At 34.9% G+C, this 18,288-nt stretch overlaps 1 protein-coding gene across 5 annotated transcripts in view; it reads right to left on the reverse strand.

Annotated features, from left to right (window-relative positions):
- Positions 1-18,288, reverse strand: part of LOC136838472 (transmembrane protein 198) — a 525,581-nt gene that overhangs the window by 27,677 nt on the left and 479,616 nt on the right. For all 5 annotated transcript variants that reach the window (XR_010853002.1, XR_010853001.1, XM_067103423.1 and 2 more), the window contains 2 exons: positions 2,242-2,424; positions 653-859 (listed from right to left, as the gene is read on the reverse strand). Coding sequence is in view for 3 of the 5 variants with exons in the window: in XM_067103423.1 (XP_066959524.1) it covers positions 653-851 (199 nt within the window). In the remaining 2 variants the exon portion in view is untranslated. The remainder of the gene's footprint in view (positions 1-652; positions 860-2,241; positions 2,425-18,288) is intronic.

An 18,288-nucleotide genomic window follows, 5' to 3' on the forward strand; every position in this document is an offset into this window, starting at 1 on the left:
AAAAAATTATTTAACCAAAGAAACAGTACACTGGCTAAACGTAAATAAAGAAACAAATGGAATCGATAAAAAAAGGATAATTCATTTATGTTAAAGAATAAAAGGCACGGAAACGAGCAAGAAAATTGATGTACAGGCTGACAAAAGATGACGAAGACGTAAATAATATAATTCTTGTATATGAATTACATACCATTCACACTAGCAACCGCACTTAAGAGCTAAAAAAACAAAACTGGCAAAGCGATGTTATAACGGTTGGCTGCTCCGTCATATTTACAATAAACCTTTTCAAGTTGCTAACTGTAAGTGTTTCCACGGGTCTGTATATTAAGTTGCTTATCTATTGGTGCATACTATAGATTTCTTCTATATCATCCAGTTAATACACTTTCACATATTTTCAGTTGTAGTCTACTTTATTTTTCATGTACTGCTTAGTATCAAATATATTAATTTGTTTGCTTATTTACGTTTATCAAATTGTTTTGATCCCTTCCCCTTAATTAGTGTTTTTCTACATAAGGGCATTCAGTTATGTGGCATCTTTCTTGGTACATACCCCGCCCTTTTCTCTGATCGATCATTCTGTTATTAATAAAAATACTACACAGTTCCTATTATGCTTTTAGCTATGATAAGGGCTACTTACCAAAGAGGCTGTAGACGACGCCGAAGACGAGGAACATGCCACTGATGACGGCCGTGACCACATGGTAGTCGTAGTCCAGGGTCCGACATCGCTCCTCCAACGTTCTGTTGGAGCCCAAACCTTCACCTTCTCCTTCGACCCACCAAGGGTATTCGTATCCAAACCCGCCCCCGGGGTCGTCACCCCCTAGCCACGACATCCTGCACCCTGAGGGGAAAGACAATCCAACAATTGGCTTTTTGTGAAAGTGTCCAATGAATGAAGGCTTAAAATTTAAAGGAATGAAAGTAATTTTTGCTTTTCTCTGGAAATTACAGAGAGAGAGAGAGAGAGAGAGAGAGAGAGAGAGAGAGAGAGAGAGAGAGAGAGAGAGAGAGAGAGAGACCGTTTCTAACATTTTTTGTTAATGCACCAATCACACCTTCCTTACTAAAAACACTACAATTCATTATTTTTAGTTTCAGCTACCCAATATTATTTTTTTTCCAGACCTTTCTACCAAGTTACATATCTTGGAAGCTGCATCTTTACTGCCTCTGCCAGCAATTTACAGCATTACTATTAAAAGTGAACCTGCAATCAAAATAAGAAAGAATTTAAAAGTATTAGCAACCTCGCTCTTCTCAATGATTTTACTTGAGGCCTGCTTAGACCTTTTTAATAATGAATTCTTTTCCTTGATCTTATCTGCATAATCCTCTCTATATTGAGAGCAGTCATCTTCCTCATTGCAATTTCTATTAATTTAATTTTCTTCATGAGATTATCAATTTTAAGTCAACGTCCTTGGGAAAATTTACGGTACTGCCACCTGTCTCGTCTCGCATGCTTTGAAGTTCGCTCAGCAATTATTGCAGCTGGCTAAGCAATCCCTTTATCTTGCAGCTGTGTTGCGTTGTGCATTTCTTTACATTTAATCACTACTGAATAAACCCTATCAAGACATATAGGACAAAGCCACTTCACTCTCCTAATGATAACATCACTGATGGCATCCCAGAACACGCTTTTTACGATACCCTTAATCACATTCACATCATATCTGATCTTTACTTTTTCCTCTATCGGATTCACAACCGGGACAAATCCGCGTTCCTCTTTTTCTTTAGCAATAAAGCAGTAACATGATAGCTTTGGATCGTTCAATATGCAGGAGCACTAGTCAATTAGGTGCGCTCTCCACCGCCGACGCCACCTATATCTCTACATTGTCAAAGCAACTTACTATATATTAACACACACAAACATATATATATATATATATATATATATATATATATATATATATATATATATATATATATATATATATATATATATATATATATATATGCTTCTTGTATATGACTGACTTGAGCAATCAAGTATTTCAAGATTAGATACTGTGAAACACATGCTATGAATTCCAATTTGTGAAATGGGAGCGAATTTTTCCTTTTAATTAATTCGAGGAGGAACGATTTTCTTTCTCTTCATCTTTACAGTAAAAATGAAAGTTCCTTCTGTGGGGAGCCAGGGCTTCTGTGAGAATGGTTATATCCGCGCTTCTGCTCTTAACGCAAAAAAAGAAATGGTGAAAGCCACATTACCTGGACTATAGTCTTGTAGAAATCATGGTGGTCACTTGCACCATCACCATCTCTTCATAGAAATAACCTCCACTCCTTGTCACCTTCAGCCACGGCGAGAGAGAATTCACAACTTCATGATAACGTCATTCGTGAGGCATCAAATGAGAGTCAACGTCGTCACCAGCGCCAAGAAAACCGCATCTGGAAAAAGAAAATTACTCGCTAAAACATATGGTATCTAAGGTTTACAAAAAAATAAATCACGGTTATATTTATATAGCATAAGAAAGTGAAAAGTGTAGAAGTAAGGCGATGGAATAATACTCTCTCTCTCTCTCTCTCTCTCTCTCTCTCTGTGTTTATAACATCACTACGTCTACGTCGCATGACGCAAAGACACACTGTGAAAGTTCGTCTTTCCTGTTCCTGTGCTTTAACTTTCATTAATCTCCACAAATCTTCAACCTCCAGTCTCAAAACTCTCATCCAAATAGGTGGGTCATTACTGGTGTACCCTTAGGAGCTCAGCTGACACTATCACGTGCTATTCTTCCCAGGGTAGTGCAAAGGACATACTTAAACTACTTCCATCTCCCCTCATCATTATCTCATCTACAAACACACACACACATATATATATATATATATATATATATATATATATATATATATATATATATATATATGAACAGATATGAATAACAACATTATTGGTTTTGTTTATAAGTTAGCATCCAACTTGAGATATTTTTCTACATTTAATCTAATTCTCATCTACCAGACAAGACGTCAACGTTCTATCTTTGAGATCACTTCTTTAATGATTCCCGGCAGTAATACTATTGTTTGCTTGTGTTTTTAAAATTGTGACGCTCTTATTTGTTTGTCAAGTGCCCACGAAGTGTAAAGAAAAATATGACGAGAGTAATGACAGTCCCCAGCGGCACTTTTCCCGGACAATAAAAGGTGCAGTCACCGGAATCTATCTCGCTCTCATTGGATGACCAACGAATGGACTTTTTTTTTTTTTTCTAAGAGACGGCGAACCCCATCCTCCTGTGACCCCCACTTTCTTGGAACTGGGCCACTATCCCCTGCTTCCTTCGATTTTTGGTGGTGGGGACAAGCCAGTCCCAACAGTGGTGGTGGTGGTGGTGGTAATGATGTCACAAACAGGAAAATAAAGTTGCTCTTGCTCTTCTTCTTCGCTTCATGTATATATGTATGTATATATATGTATATATATGTATATATATATATATATATATATATATATATATAATATATATATATATATAATATATATATATATATATATATATATATATATATATATATAAATATATATATGTATGTAAAAATAATTTTGTGAGGGTTTATTTCTGCCTTTCTTCTTATATCTTCGTTCAAGTCTTTCGTATGTTTACCACAAACGAAGAATCAAATGACATGACAGAACCAAGAATCGTGTAAGGGATATTTACAAATTTTGTAATAAACTTCAACGAACAAAGCGAATACCAAGCATAATGTCTTTCTCCCTCTGGCACATTTATCATTTCCCCGTATATTCATTTCCTCCTCATTTATGCACCTGCAGCAGATGTCGAAACGTCTTAAAAATAAGTAAAATTAAATGTCATTGCGGCTGTCAGCTCCCTGCCGTGTCAGCCCTTAGCAACAAGACTCTACGCGGGACCGTCACCAACAGAAGTATGTTTCCAGACAACGCCACAGCCTTTACGGGTCTACCCAATCCATTCCAGCTTCAATCAAAATCTTTAAACCCATCCGCAACACAAACACCGCCACACGACTGGGGAAGGGTTGGGGAAGGTAGGGAGAGAGAGGTCGTGTGGAGAAGAAAAAGAAGAGCGAAGAAGGCGGCTTGAAGAAGCCTAAAGTCAATATTTATCCAGTCCCCGCCAATTCCTTGTCCAGATCCCCATTTACTTTCCGCAAGAAATTTGGGATTCCCAGCGTTTCTCTCGGTCCTGCCATCCTCAAAATAAGAAAAAAATTGTTTTTCATGACCCACCCAAGTAAAATGGTCTAAATACTTGGCAATTTCACAAGGCAGCTCTTTGTCCCTGACAAATTTTCTAGAGGGAATAGCGACCAGATGTTGGTGCTCTTTAGTTGTGTCAAAAGCAAGTACACGGTTAAAATTCTAACACTTTATATTACAGTGGGCCCATCACCGTTTAAATACTGTGGTATGTAAACAACTCAAACAACTTGAATGCACACATTTCTAAAGACTGCATTTTTACCTAATATACTGACAGGTATTATTTTTCTCTTACAAGAGCCAGAAATGCCATTTATTTAGGAGACAATCGAGGCCTCAGAACTGGTTAATATTTTCAAAAAAGAAAACATATATTATACAGCAAGGATTCATTAGTATATAATTGACGAGAACACAAAGAAAATAAGTGAATTTCGCAAAGAAAAGAAATTTAAGGGAATGAACAAAATTCTGTTGAATACCACATCAAAAGGCAAAAGCAGAATAATTCCATGAGCTACGAGAGAGAGAGAGAGAGAGAGAGATGAAAGGAACGAGAATTTTGATCAAGATTTTTTTAAACATTTTCTTTAAATAATTAGAAGAAAGGAACACAACACGAAACGAACCTTACAGTCATTAAACTCTCTCTCTCTCAAATACCACCTTTTTACAAACTTCCAATCGCGCAATCGTACCTTTCCTCGGAAAAAAAAAACTTTCGATAGCAATTAGTTACAAACTTCCATTCGTCTCTTAAAACTGCGGAAGACAAAAGAGGTTTAAAAAACCTTGTGACTTAGCTCTCGTCAATTGAAGACAGAAATTCTTCTTCCAAGTATTTTTCCCCTGTCAGTTTGAACCGTTTCCAACTCGTTCTTTTCCTACCGGTCTTTTTATTTTGCCTCTATGCTTAGGCGTCCTGCCACGGTTCTTTCCAAAATTTCACCCTTACGAAAGTTATTATATGACGTATGCATTTAACATCTATCACACAGTAGACTACAGACGCCTTTGCAACGGCCCCTCCCGTCAAAAACTGCAGACAGACAGAGACAAGGATAAAAACACAATGATGGAAAAAGAGCGAAGGAAGATATAAATAGATGAGACCCTTGAGATTTCACTCGAGACGTCAAGTGCAGAGTAGACTATTTCTTTCAAGAAGGCGAGTCCACACTTATTAAAAGACGTCTGTCAAGAGCAATGTTGTACATTTTCTAGACAAGAAACATCATGCCAGAATGCAAGTTTATATGTTCTTACACTGGCAATTCATCGGCTCGTAAATTCCTGTCCTTTATTGGTGTTCTAGCTACTTATTATATATGTTCTCATCTCTCATTAATGTTTACTCGATTTTTTTTTCTATTGGGCGTCAACTGTTTTATACCAGCAGCATATGTATGTATGTATGTATGTATGTATATATTATGTATGTATATAATATATATATATATATATATATATATATATATTATATATATACGAAAATATATATATATTATTAAAGATTATTTTGAATGAAAAACGAGTAGTTATTAAAGATTATTTTGAACCACCTAGAACGACAGAAGAAAACACAATCTAACTAAAAGGCTTATTACATTCTCTCTCTCTACTCTCTCTCTCTCTCTCTCTCTCTCTCATATATATATATATATATATATATATATATATATATATATATATATATATATATATATATATATATATATATATATATATATATACACATACATAAAATCACCTTTTTTATTATTACAAACACTGCTCCGAAATTATCAACATGGGGGAGAGAGAGAGAGAGAGAGAGAGAGAGAGAGAGAGAGAGAGAGAGAGAGAGAGAGAGAGAGAGAGAGAGAGAGAGTGTGTGTGTGTGTGTGTTAGGATTGTTCCTTGCACCCTCCCCGTCCCCTTTTTCCTCCACACTTCTCGCACTCATTATCACCACCTGTGCCCCATTATGTGTTGTAATTACTTGCGCACTGCGAATGTCACTTTTTTTCCTTGCTATTCTATGGCCCGACCTCGATGTGTATCAAGCGATAAGCGACGTGTATAAAAACAAAGGTGTCTTGAGATGTGATGCGAAAAAATGTGCGCTATTTTAAAGCTGCTTCTTCAAAGTGGTAAAGACATGGCTCTCTCTCTCTCTCTCTCTCTCTCTCTCTCTCTCTCTCTCTCTCTCTCTTGAATCCTAGTTTAGCTGTCTTCATCCTTCTCGAATAATATATTTTCCGTGGAGTTACCTATCCATCTACTAACAAAACACACACACACATATATATGTGTATATATATACACATATATATGTGTATATATATACATATATATATGTATATATATATACATATATATATGTATATACATATATATATGTATATATATATATTTATATATATATATATATATATATATATATATATATATATATATATATATATATATATATATATATATATATATATATATAGTAGATAGATAGAGAGGGAAAGAGAGATACAACAGCAGTTTCACTCAGTAATGCTGGTACTGATTGCGAGATCAGGTTTATTAGGAATGGCACCGTTTCCATCCTCTATCATGTTGTGTTTCAACCTGAAATTCTATTCGCTTTACTAAAGAGCAATATATCCATAAGATATGAATCGAGCATTAAAAAAAAAAAAAAATAACCGCTGATAATTACCAGTGTGACACATTTACAAAACGTTAATTATATCAAATTCTTGGTTGATACTTTCCTAAGTGAGCATGTATTTATGTATAGAAATATATATCTACTCATCACCTAAACAATCAATATCATCCTAAAATGGCCAACACACGCGCCGTTTCTCTTTTGGAGATTAATTATCTCAAATTATATGAGCAGGATGGCAGAACTAATTAGCTATCTCCTTGCAATATGCTAATTAGGCAAGAATGACAATTAGCCTAATCAAAAGTGTTTTCTATTAATTAGGCACGAGGTAAAAATTTGAGGTGCCAATTAAACACAAGTGATTGATTCAGTCTTCAAGAAATCATTTTGAAATTTTTGCCGTGTCCTTCAAGTCTACTTGTGATAAGCAGGAGATAGGAAAGCCTTAAGCAAGCTCAATCTTACATGAGAAAAAATTAAAGGGCTCAACACACTCACTAACAACGAAAGTATATACGAGTAGTATACTAATACACAAAGTATGCATACGAATGTTCTCACTATATATATATATATATATATATATATATATATATATATATATATATATATATATATATATATATATATATATATATATTTTATATAATGTATATATATATGTATGTATGTATGTATATACATACCTATTTGGATAGCTACAATTTTTGTACAGCGAACCTTTCTATGTATTCGCAGTAAGTAGGTGGACGATGGCAACTACTTCAAGAATATACGTAGAATACAAAAACTGAGAGATGGATGGAAGGAGAGGAGAGAGAGAGAGAGAGAGATGAAGAGTATTTTCTCGAGGGCATGGAAATAAAAATATACTCTTGGTCATGGAAATTGCTGAAGATAGATGTACAATCGTTATGTAAAAAAATATACATCCCAAACTTCCCTTGTTCATTATTTTCATAAGAAGGAGCTAAAGTAATAGTTTGAACAAGTTATACGAGGAAACAGCTATATGAATCTCGCTGCTGTTATGCCTTGCTACTGGGCTAATAGTAGCAGTAAAGATGATACATAGGAAAGATTTTCTAATTAGGAAAAATATAATAATGAAACAGTTCTAACGCTCATAACAATTAAATTAACGTTATCAATATTGTCTACCACCTAAACATAATTTTACAGTCCAAGAACAGTAGTCATAATAATAATTACGATATCCTAAACAAAAAGATCCACACAAACCTAACAGCACAAGACAAACAAAACATCGGCTATAAAAAAGTTGTTCGAGTCTATTTTCTTTTAGTTGGTATGCACAAATCTAAATTACCAATAAAAAACTTTTTACGCCAAAATATAAGATCAAAGGGAGCTAGTCCGTATTACTATAACGATTAGAAATAGAAATTAGAATAAAAAAACCACGTTTACCTTACTGGATATTTACATATGGTATCCAGTCACCTGATTAAGACCTTGGTTTTATGACCGATTGCTAGCAAAACTACAACTTTGAGTTTTGGCTATAAAATCTTTGTTGGACTAAGATAGAAATGAACAAAGCTAATCTCCCCCCCCCAAACTCTCTCTCTCTCTCTCTCTCTAACTGAATTACTTCAATATATAATATATATGTGTGTGTGCACATACAAGCTCTCTTTTTCTCTTGTGCGGATAACTGCATGGTAATTCTCTCTCTCACTTTATACAATTACCATACACCTATGCACACTACATATACGCGCGACTTTCAAATTATACTGGATAAGAATAAAAGAAAATTACCATTACAAAAAGCTTATAAAAAAGTGTTTCCCTTCTTGTTAAAAAAAAAACCCAGCTGGGAGGTGAGCAGGAAATTCTTAGATCATGTTCTTACTGATATTCCTCCCAAATCATTGGCGACTTCAATTGTTACCAAAGGAAATGCAATTTTGATTGGACTAACGAGATCTTACTTTAAATTCCAAGAAAAAGTCAGTGTAAATGCTACTTATACTTGTATATTAGATAACGCCTGAAAGAACTGAGGTGAAAGGAAGTAACACAATGTACCTAAAAACATGACCAAGAAATCGATGCACACAATAAGAGTCTCTACGAGAATCGACCTGTGTGAGAGTGGCATCAACATTGCAAAAGAATCACTCTTTCCAAACATCTGGAAATGTCACTCAGTGAGTCAGGAACACGCCAGATGGCTTACGGTTTCCATACGAGAGACAGACAGAGAGAGAGAGAGAGAGAGGCGGGAAACGATTAATGCATGAAAAAATATACTTTGTGCAAATAATGTATATATATACAATATACAACCACCTGAGTAACAAAAAGCGATTATAAAGAAAAACTGCCAAAGAGAGAGAAGTGTATTTAAGATTTATATCCAATGACCATATGTTATCCACAGTCGTGTCGACTTCTTTCATTTGATCACCTACACGCCAACCTTACGGAAGGTTCACACACCGGATGAGGAGAACGATTGTGTTGCGTAAGAGAGGAATTGGGCAGGGGTGGCGAGGAAGGGGAGACATAGATCGAGAAGGTGGGATGTTGGAGAGAGCCTCGTATCGGCAATGGAGGGAGAGGGTGCCCTTAGGCTTAGACCATGGGAAGGGGCCCTTCGACCACCGTCTGAAATCCCAGTAGCATCAGCAGAACCACACGGTCTCCATATTGATTTGAAAACGAACATTTCCGTTGTTTAACACCCTTCGTTTATTGTCACAAAGTCCTTGGGCATCTTAATTGCATTGATCTAAATGCCATCTGTAAAAACAAACACTCTTCTAAAATGGATGGTATGAAGAGGGTACCAAAACAATTTACAGACGCAAAATACCACATTACAAGAATCTCTCTTCCTTCCAAATACAAATAAATATTTTTCAGAGTATGTGTAGATCGACAGGAAGAAAATAAGTTCCAACGAAAAGTCTACATACGATTGTCAAATATTTTACACTTACATAGATTGTCAGCTTAATAGTTTTATATATATATATATATATATTAGTATAAATCTACATTTAATAATATATATATATATTATATATATATAAATAAATTATATGTATATATATTAGTATAAATCTTATATATATATATATATATATATATATATATATATATATATATATATATATATATATATGGGTATATCTATATAAAGAGAGACAGAGATAGAGAAAGTGTAAAGAGAAGTCTTGCGATGGAACAAGAGCAATATAAGAATGGGGAATGGAGGGAGTAGTAAACTGGAAAATAGGTGTGGGCGGAGGGGGGGATTATGGTATGTGGGCCGTGGGAGATGAAGGAGGAGCAAGAGAAAACGATGGAGGTCGAGGTGGAATATAATGATAAATCTTGCCATAGAACTCTCCCATCGTATCACGGAAACGAAAACGTATTTACTCAAGCTAATAACACAAACAGCAAGTTGGACAACCTTACTGGGAAGGAGATAAGAAAGTAACATTCACCACCCCACTAGTTAATGCGTGGAAAGTATAAAAAAATATATTTCTAATATTAAAATACATTTCTAATCTCAACTGGTGATATAACGGAGTATACAAAATTAATCTAAACTGAACTATAATTTGTTTCCTTACAAAAAGAATGAAATTTCAAAGGCAAAATTATTCTTTTCAAACGCACTAGCTTCCTGGTATCACTTTCTCCGTTTAAAAAATACTTATTTATTGGAAATCCCTTGTATTAGTTTATAAGAAACTGGAAATTCAATCAGTAATAATAACTACAACAATCATCGTGGATTACTTCAGGAAGTGATTTTAAATATGATAATCCTTTACTTCAACAAATATGAAACGCGGTTTAATCACTATCATTAAAAAAAGTCTAACGTTTTGCCAAACTGTTACAGATGTTGGTAAAAATCGCCAATTATACAAGTGATTATTGACATTTAAAGTTGATATATTCTTATACACTCAAATGAATAAAATATAAACCCACATTGATTACGATATCATTACAGTATCCATAATTTTATTTATTATATTGTATAAAACTAATTTCAGATCCTCCTTTAAAACTAACAGAGCAGTAAGGGAAGATAAAAGTTCATCAACGCGCACAACATTAATTAAAAGACCTAAAACATTTTAAAGAGCAATTTTACCCAATCGTCAACTGTATCTGCATGTTGTATGTATGATAATAAACTGTATCTGCATGTTGTATGTATGATAATAGAGTTTTTATCGGCCGTGGTAAAAATATAAAGCAAGCTTTGGCCATAAACCAAATTAACTTCTCCGGAAACAATTTACTTTCTATCCGAAGCGTAATGGTGTGCTTATTTGAACAAGAAATTAAACTGACTCTGCTGGCAGGGATCCCTTCTAACAAAGATGCGTAAGGCACTGACTCACTCCAAAAGAACGAAGCATCAACAACCTTCACTAAGAAAACATAAAGTTTTAAAATTAACTGCAGGTGAATTTAGGGAAGGGGCACCAGACTGCATTGCAGCCCGTGTTCGGGCTTCTGTGCTGTGTTGAAAAATAAAAACGTGAACTAAAAAGTTTCAAGAATTATGAGTAGAGAGATAATAAAATAGTGGTTGTTGCTGGGAGTCTTGTACTATAATATGAAAGTAAAAAGAAGTAACTATTGGGAAAAGGAGATTTCGGAATAAACTGGGTGCCTGCCTATAGTAAAAATATTAATACACCAACAATACACTGTAAGGGAAAATGAAGATATCAAATTGAATTGCGATGGATGGTGTTCCTTTTATGTAAAAATAAAACCACCCCGAGTCCCAGACGATACCGAAAAAAAAAAACGTGAGTTTCCATGACACATACACCAAAAACACCCAAGTATTGAGAAATGGGAGAGATATTTCGAGAATGAAGGGGAGATTAAAGAAACCTCACAATATCGCACAAAGAAGTCCTTCTAAATTCCTGGTCCATGGGCAAAAAGAACAGCATCTGTTTTTGGCGCAGATATGAAGATATCTTTGAATGTGTTTGCACACCTGTCTGGGAGGGCGTCTGCGCAAAAGAAATATGTTCCACGGTCATAAAGATACGTGCACTGAGATACAGAGGCTGGGCCAGATGAAGTGAGAAGGAGGAACGAGGGGGAAAAAAAAAAAAACTACCTTGGCAGCAAGGTCTGCTTTCTTTCATCGCTGCTTCACGCGATAATATTTCCTGCTAATAAGGCTGGTTTTTTTTTCATGGCTATGTAGATTCTTGATAAAATCTACAGAGCGGATATATATCACTTGCGTACGAGTTCTTAATTATTCAGTGTATCTGTTACAAACCACGTGATATAAAAGGCTCACTGAAGCAAAGTCAGTGATAATAAAAATCAGTTAAAATTAATAAAAATTAACATATAATTACAATAAACCTTCTTCACGAAATTAACTTTATAACAGAAAAACAAACTTCGTAATTTCATCAGCAAAGCAAAAATGAGGGCTGAAAATTCGTTCTCCAATGTCGCTCAAAAATACCAGTGCAAACATAAGGAAAATATGTTGCGCACACCCTTCTGTTAAGCTTTCAGCACTACTCATTAAACAGGTGGAATTAATAATAAAACATTCAAACTTCAACAATAAAACAGAGAAATTATTTAGCTCTATGGTGCACGCACATTTCCATTATTAACGAAATGAAGGAACTTTTCATTTTAGACATGTGCAACCCTCATTAATTCTGTGAAAACTCACGTATCCATAATGCAGATGAACTCGACTTCAAAGAACGTCATGTCAGCTACAAGCACATGTCAGTGATGGACATCTTCCTGTGTCCTGGATCTTTTTACATGTATGATGCGAGAGAGAGAGAGAGGAGTGTGTGTGTGTGTGGAATAGAGAGAGCGAGAGAGATACTTCTGTTTTCGGTCATAAACAATAACTCAAAAGTATGCATAGAGAATAGATATTATATATGGAGGTGAGGATTATTTTAAATGCACACATATATATACATATACACATAACATACATGTGTGTATATGTACATATGTATATAAAAATCCATTTATAATACAGTATTAACTGAACACGACATCTTTTCAAATGGATGGAATCTAATAAAAAAACCCACTAAAATTCATCACTAACCGTGAAGGAAACCTCATTTATTTGACGATCTGTGTTGTAAATATTTCATTGCAAAGAAGCAACATAAATGTCCAAAGAAATTATTATAACGCGGCGCTGAGGATAAATGAGCGCCTTAATGAAGGAGAAAAATTGGGTGCTAAATCACATACACTAGGGTGCTGTAACCAAACATTTTTCACACCTCGGGGTAACGCCTTTCGATTAGTAAGTCCTGTAACTATGCGAGGGGTACAGGGTGAGTTTTTCGATGAAGAGACAATATATCATGATGAAAACTGGACTTGGTGCCAAGTAGTGCCAAGGCCTGCCAGCGTGGCTCCCAAACGACTCTGTCTAGCTGAGGGTCGCCTGAATACCGCAAATATTTCAATGCCAGGCCTCTTCTATTGGGTGTGGATCATTTTTCATCAGCCTTTGTGATATTTATACCCTGGTCAGGAAGATAAATTCACTTTCTTGCACTCACGCATTAACATGCCAGATTTTTTAGTGGAGACAACTAATACAGTATTATAATTAATATATAAAGAAATTGGTTAATATTCAGCTAAACCTAAGGATCCACTTTCGAATAAGCTAAGAAAAATATGCACAAGAAAATCAACCAGATTCACTAAACTTACATAGATGCCACGTCTGTCAGCAATACAACAAACAAGCACAAAACTCAGACCGTCAAGTTAACCACTCAGTCTTGGAAGACATTCAACCATGCAAAGGCACGCGCCTTTGAAAAGCGACTTGAATTTAATAAGGTGACAAGACACATTTCTGCGCCTCACAATCAGCTATGCTACGAAAAGAATGCATGACGATATATATATATATATATATATATATATATATATATATATATATATATATATATATATATATATATGTATGTATGTATGTGTGTGTGTGTGAATGTTTATATATGTGTATGTAAATATATATATATTATATAATATATATATATATATATATATATATATATATATATATATATATATATATATACGTTTTAGAAAGTTATGAATACGGATATGCCAGCGTGTGTATACATGACTTTGTGTATAATTTATCTTCTTAAAACTTAATATCATTTAAAAGAAAAAGACCAGAGCAAAATTACTACATTGTTTACAATGGACATGCATACATTGTTACAGAGGTATTATCAAGCGTGGAACGAATACCTAACCTTATTCCTATTCCACTATGAAGAGAATTAGTTTATATCTTCATTTTCAACCGCAAGCAACAAAGAAGCATTTTAACTTCAGGGCAGAACCGGCGGATCCCTATGACCTTTACAGCAAAAGTTTAAAATCAACAAGAAATCACAAGTAAAATGAAAAGTCGCTGAAATACAGAACTGAAACATTTTTACTTATTCTTGCCTCGTTCCTCTTCTCAAGAGTGACTGTCATGGGGGAGAGCTGTACACCAATTAACATTCCTATCTTTAATTCGACATAGCGAGAAAGAGAGTCGACAAAATCCCGACCTAAAATGCTCGAGTCACTAAGCTCACATACCGACGAGGCTCAAGACATGGCACAGATCCGCAAATTCCCTCCCTGAACCGAAATAGTCGAAAATGTTGCATAAGATCCTTCCTTAAGGTGCTTTGAGCAAGAAGACATTTTTGAAGTCACTCCTTGTATTTGTTTTCATTTCCGGATTCAGTGGACAGATTGCGTGTATGTATGTAATGCTCGTCATTAGATCAATTAACAAGTCTAGAATAATTGAAGTACTGATGAATTATTCTTGTGCATATGTATATATGTGTGTGTATATATATACACACACACATTTCGAAGAAATTGATTCGCGAATTCCCTTAGAATATATATTCCCCGTTTCCACTTCCTTTCTCTAATGCAAAATAGCCTTGCTTCTTTATTCGACTTTTATTTCTCCACTTCTCTTTTCTTTCTCTCGCCGAACAGGCCAGTTTACGAAAGTGAGAGCCCATTCCCATTCAAAGTTACCCATGCTGAAATTACCTCTTGTCTGAGAAAAAAAAAAAGGGGGGGGGGCGGAGAGGAGAGGGAAGGAAGAAATAAGAGGAAACAACCGAAAAAGTAGCGATGAGAAGTAGAAACTCAGAGAGAAAAAATAACGAAAAACATAAATAAATATTATGGTACTGAGTAATACTAACGCAGACAGAAATAGGCTATAAAAAATATGATCGTAAATACTGATATGTAAACAAAGAAGAAAATAAAATAAACTTCAAAAATAGGAGAAAAAGACGGCAAAATATGAAGGTATAAACAAGCAAAAGCTTCGAAAGGGTAAGGAAAAGCTGAGGGATTTTCAGTAAGATTTTCTCAAGACGAAAAAGGACACATAGGGAGCTATACCAGTCTCTCTGGAACAAATTTGGACAAGGAGACATAAAACTGGGGTTGTTAATTTCAAAAGTGTACCTGTATTCTACAAACCTCCTGTATAATAAGAAGGAATGGTAACTGACAATGAGGCCATCGTGCGCTCTTGATAACAAAGTTTATAAAGTGTTTATAAAGGTTAAAGAGTATAAACGCTATCCAGTGCAGCTTATCCCTCTTTGTTTACCAGCACACAGAGTGACCCCATGTTTCCGTCCTTGTTGCTTCCTAAAGAAATCCTAAATTAACAGAGGCAATCTTACTTTTTAAGATACGATCCACTTTAGGAACTGTAAAGAGCACAGCCAAAATCTACATAAACGCAAACGTAACACTACTACCACGCCCGGGAACATTTCCCAAACAAAGAACTTGAAAATCACAAGTATTTTTTCATAAAATAGAAGAATGACAAAAAAAAAGCGTTGTTATCGTCAACGCTGCACTTTATGAATGACCTTTGAAAAATGAAAATAATAAACAAAATTAATAACAAGAGTAGAAAGCAAAAAAAAGAGAAAATATTTGATATAAAAAATATAATAGAAAAAATATCATTAGAGTAAAAGAAAAAAAGGAAACTGGGCAAATGGAGCAGTTTATCCCTCGCTGTTAAACAATTAAATTTTTTATAAAATTCTTTTCAAAGTCGAACCAAAACAAAGGAAATGTCACAAAACATGAGAGAGAGCGAGAGAGAGTACAAATTGAAAGAGATTTGATTTAAAATATGCATATAAACGTACTGAGAGTACTGAGAGAGAGAGAGAGAGAGAGAGAGAGAGAGAGAGAAATGATTTTGCGTACATATATAAACATACAGATTTAAAAAGATTTAACATATGCATACAGACGTACTGAGAAAGAGAGAGAGAGAGAGAGAGAGAATGTGCATTTAGCATATGAATATAAACATACTGATAAAGAGAAAGATGGACTTCCTATTAACGGGAAAAGCGACGACGAGACACGCGAGCAAGAAAAACGAGGTGAAATAAAGGGAAACGTGTTTACTCGTCAGCAACTACGCATAAGCTTACCGGGGTCAGAACAAAGACCAACATCCAATCCGTCACCAAGAAGCATCTTTAAAGTAGAGACATTGCTCTCTCTCTCTCTCTCTCTCTCTCTCTCTCTCTCTCTCTCTCTCTCATTGTAATTCTTCGTGTCTAATCGAAGATGAAACCTACCTTTATACAGAACTTGCCTCTCTCTCTCTCTCTCTCTCTCTCTCTCTATATATATATATATATATACAATATATGTGTGTTATTGAGGGAGATTATAAACAAGATACCATAACTGAAAGAGCAGACAAAATATATGAAGTTTGCTCGATATTTTTACAGTACGGCATAGACTAAATTCTGAGAAACTGACTACTTTTATGAATATTCAAGCGTGCCTCAATTACGCTAACAAAGTTAATTTAGTAACATTAGTAACTTTATTATTGACTTTTAACTTTCTTTGTGTGCTAAGAATAATTACATGACACATAATGTTCTCCAGTGAGGGCGGGTAGGATACGAATAAACAACAAAACTAACCAATTGCAGCTCTCTCTCTCTCTCTCTCTAATGAACTCACTAAACGATTTAATGAGCGGCAGGAATGATTGATAAGACACTCGCCTGACGTCATCTCTTTTATGGCGGCAGATGGTGAAATCTTCATTAATATTGCGAACACAACCAACGGTGATATCGAGGATGATGGCAAGAACCTCTGAAGAACTTCCGGCAAACATCAACATGGCAGACATAAGCAAAACTAAATAGGAACTAATAACGTTAATTTTCATTCACCTGGAAACCCCGCCAACTCTTCAGATCAAGGCAGTGAGTGTCTGGGTTTCTCATCCAAATTCTGGAACCTTCGACTAATACATAAAGCGTCTGGCCGCATGCGTTTCGAATTCACAACCAGTGTGTGTGCTTTGAAACATTAAACCGATGGACATCTCTAACCTTCAATCAGCAAATGCCTGGAATTCTATCACTGCTTGCCTAGAACCTTCAGTCAGTATGCACCTGGCAGTACCAATATGAGAGAGAGACAGAATGCTCGTCCTTCCATCCTTTGGATAATGCATATTGTTTTATAATCTGTTGGTAGCCGACCCATAACAATAAAAACATACTTTTAGCTCCGTTCCTTTGAAATGTGACGAGCAAGCAATGAGGGAATAGCACAAACTGAAAATACCACACCTCTTAATCAAACGAATATTTAAGCTTTATACGAATATGTGTAGTTGGGAGACAACACAAAGGAAATTTAATTAATTTCTTTAAACAACTCCTCTAAACTGTTTTTTACCGCTGGTAATATCTCACTGACATAAGATTATACCGAATACACCAAATGTATACAAAAACAAAACCATAAAAAAAGAATACACAGAATTTCTGGCTGATAATACACACGACTTCCATTCCTGTAACAATCATTCTGAAGCTGTTTTGTTATTTTCGTCTCTCGTTTCACTTTTTCCACATGACGGCACTATATTTCTTTAGCAAGTTGATGGCTTTGTAAGTTGGTGTCATTTATATTCCGTTCACTTAATAATAATAATAATAATAATAATAATAATAATAATAATAATAATAATAATAATAATAATAATAATAATAATAATAACAGCCATTTAAGTATCAAGCAAATCCAATCTTGAATAAAAAGGTTATTTTTGATGAACATTACTGCACTATCACTAATTTATTTTAATGTTTCCAGTACTGTTACAAAAACTCCAAGCATCTTTACCACCACAGCCCTTCGTTAACGTAATAAGGATTAAAAAAATGAAAATAGTTCTAAAATCACACCCAGCCTTCATCTAATTTTTGGTTACCAAATACGAACGTGACTAAGTAAATTTAACCGCGGA

The sequence above is a fragment of the Macrobrachium rosenbergii genome, chromosome 5 (assembly GCF_040412425.1).
Source record: "Macrobrachium rosenbergii isolate ZJJX-2024 chromosome 5, ASM4041242v1, whole genome shotgun sequence".
Classification (NCBI taxonomy): domain Eukaryota; kingdom Metazoa; phylum Arthropoda; class Malacostraca; order Decapoda; family Palaemonidae; genus Macrobrachium; species Macrobrachium rosenbergii.